The sequence below is a fragment of the Corvus brachyrhynchos genome, unplaced genomic scaffold (genome assembly GCF_000691975.1).
Source record: "Corvus brachyrhynchos isolate BGI_N302 unplaced genomic scaffold, ASM69197v1 scaffold58, whole genome shotgun sequence".
In the NCBI taxonomy this organism is placed as follows: domain Eukaryota; kingdom Metazoa; phylum Chordata; class Aves; order Passeriformes; family Corvidae; genus Corvus; species Corvus brachyrhynchos.
Genome location: NW_008239539.1, coordinates 1,393,820 through 1,394,090, shown reverse-complemented (window position 1 = coordinate 1,394,090; position 271 = coordinate 1,393,820). Strand labels below are relative to the sequence as shown.

Sequence of the window (271 nt, the reverse complement as noted above, 5' to 3'; positions counted from 1 at the left end):
GGCGGGCTCAAGTGCCCAGAGGTCCAGCTCCAGCTCCGGGCCCAGGTCCGCGTCCTGTTCCAGCTCCGGTTCGAGGGCCAGCTCCGGTTCTAGGTCCAGCTCCGGCTCCGGTTCTAGGTCCAGCTCTGGTTCCGGTTCTAGGTCCAGCTCCGGCTCCGGTACCGCTTCCAAGTCCAGATCGGGCTCCGGTTCCAGCTCCGGTTCCAGCTGCGGCTCCGGTTCCAGCTCCGGCTCGGGCCCCGGTCCCGGCCCCCGGGGCAGCGGGGGCTCG

The 271-nt window shown here is 71.2% G+C and overlaps 1 protein-coding gene across 1 annotated transcript in view; it reads right to left on the bottom strand.

Moving 5' to 3' along the window:
• RAB11FIP3 (RAB11 family interacting protein 3) overlaps positions 1 to 271 on the bottom strand; it is a 74,886-nt gene that overhangs the window by 73,935 nt on the left and 680 nt on the right. Inside the window, exon 2 of the mRNA XM_017741234.1 lies at positions 16 to 267. Within this exon, the coding sequence (XP_017596723.1) occupies positions 16 to 267 (252 nt within the window). The remainder of the gene's footprint in view (positions 1 to 15; positions 268 to 271) is intronic.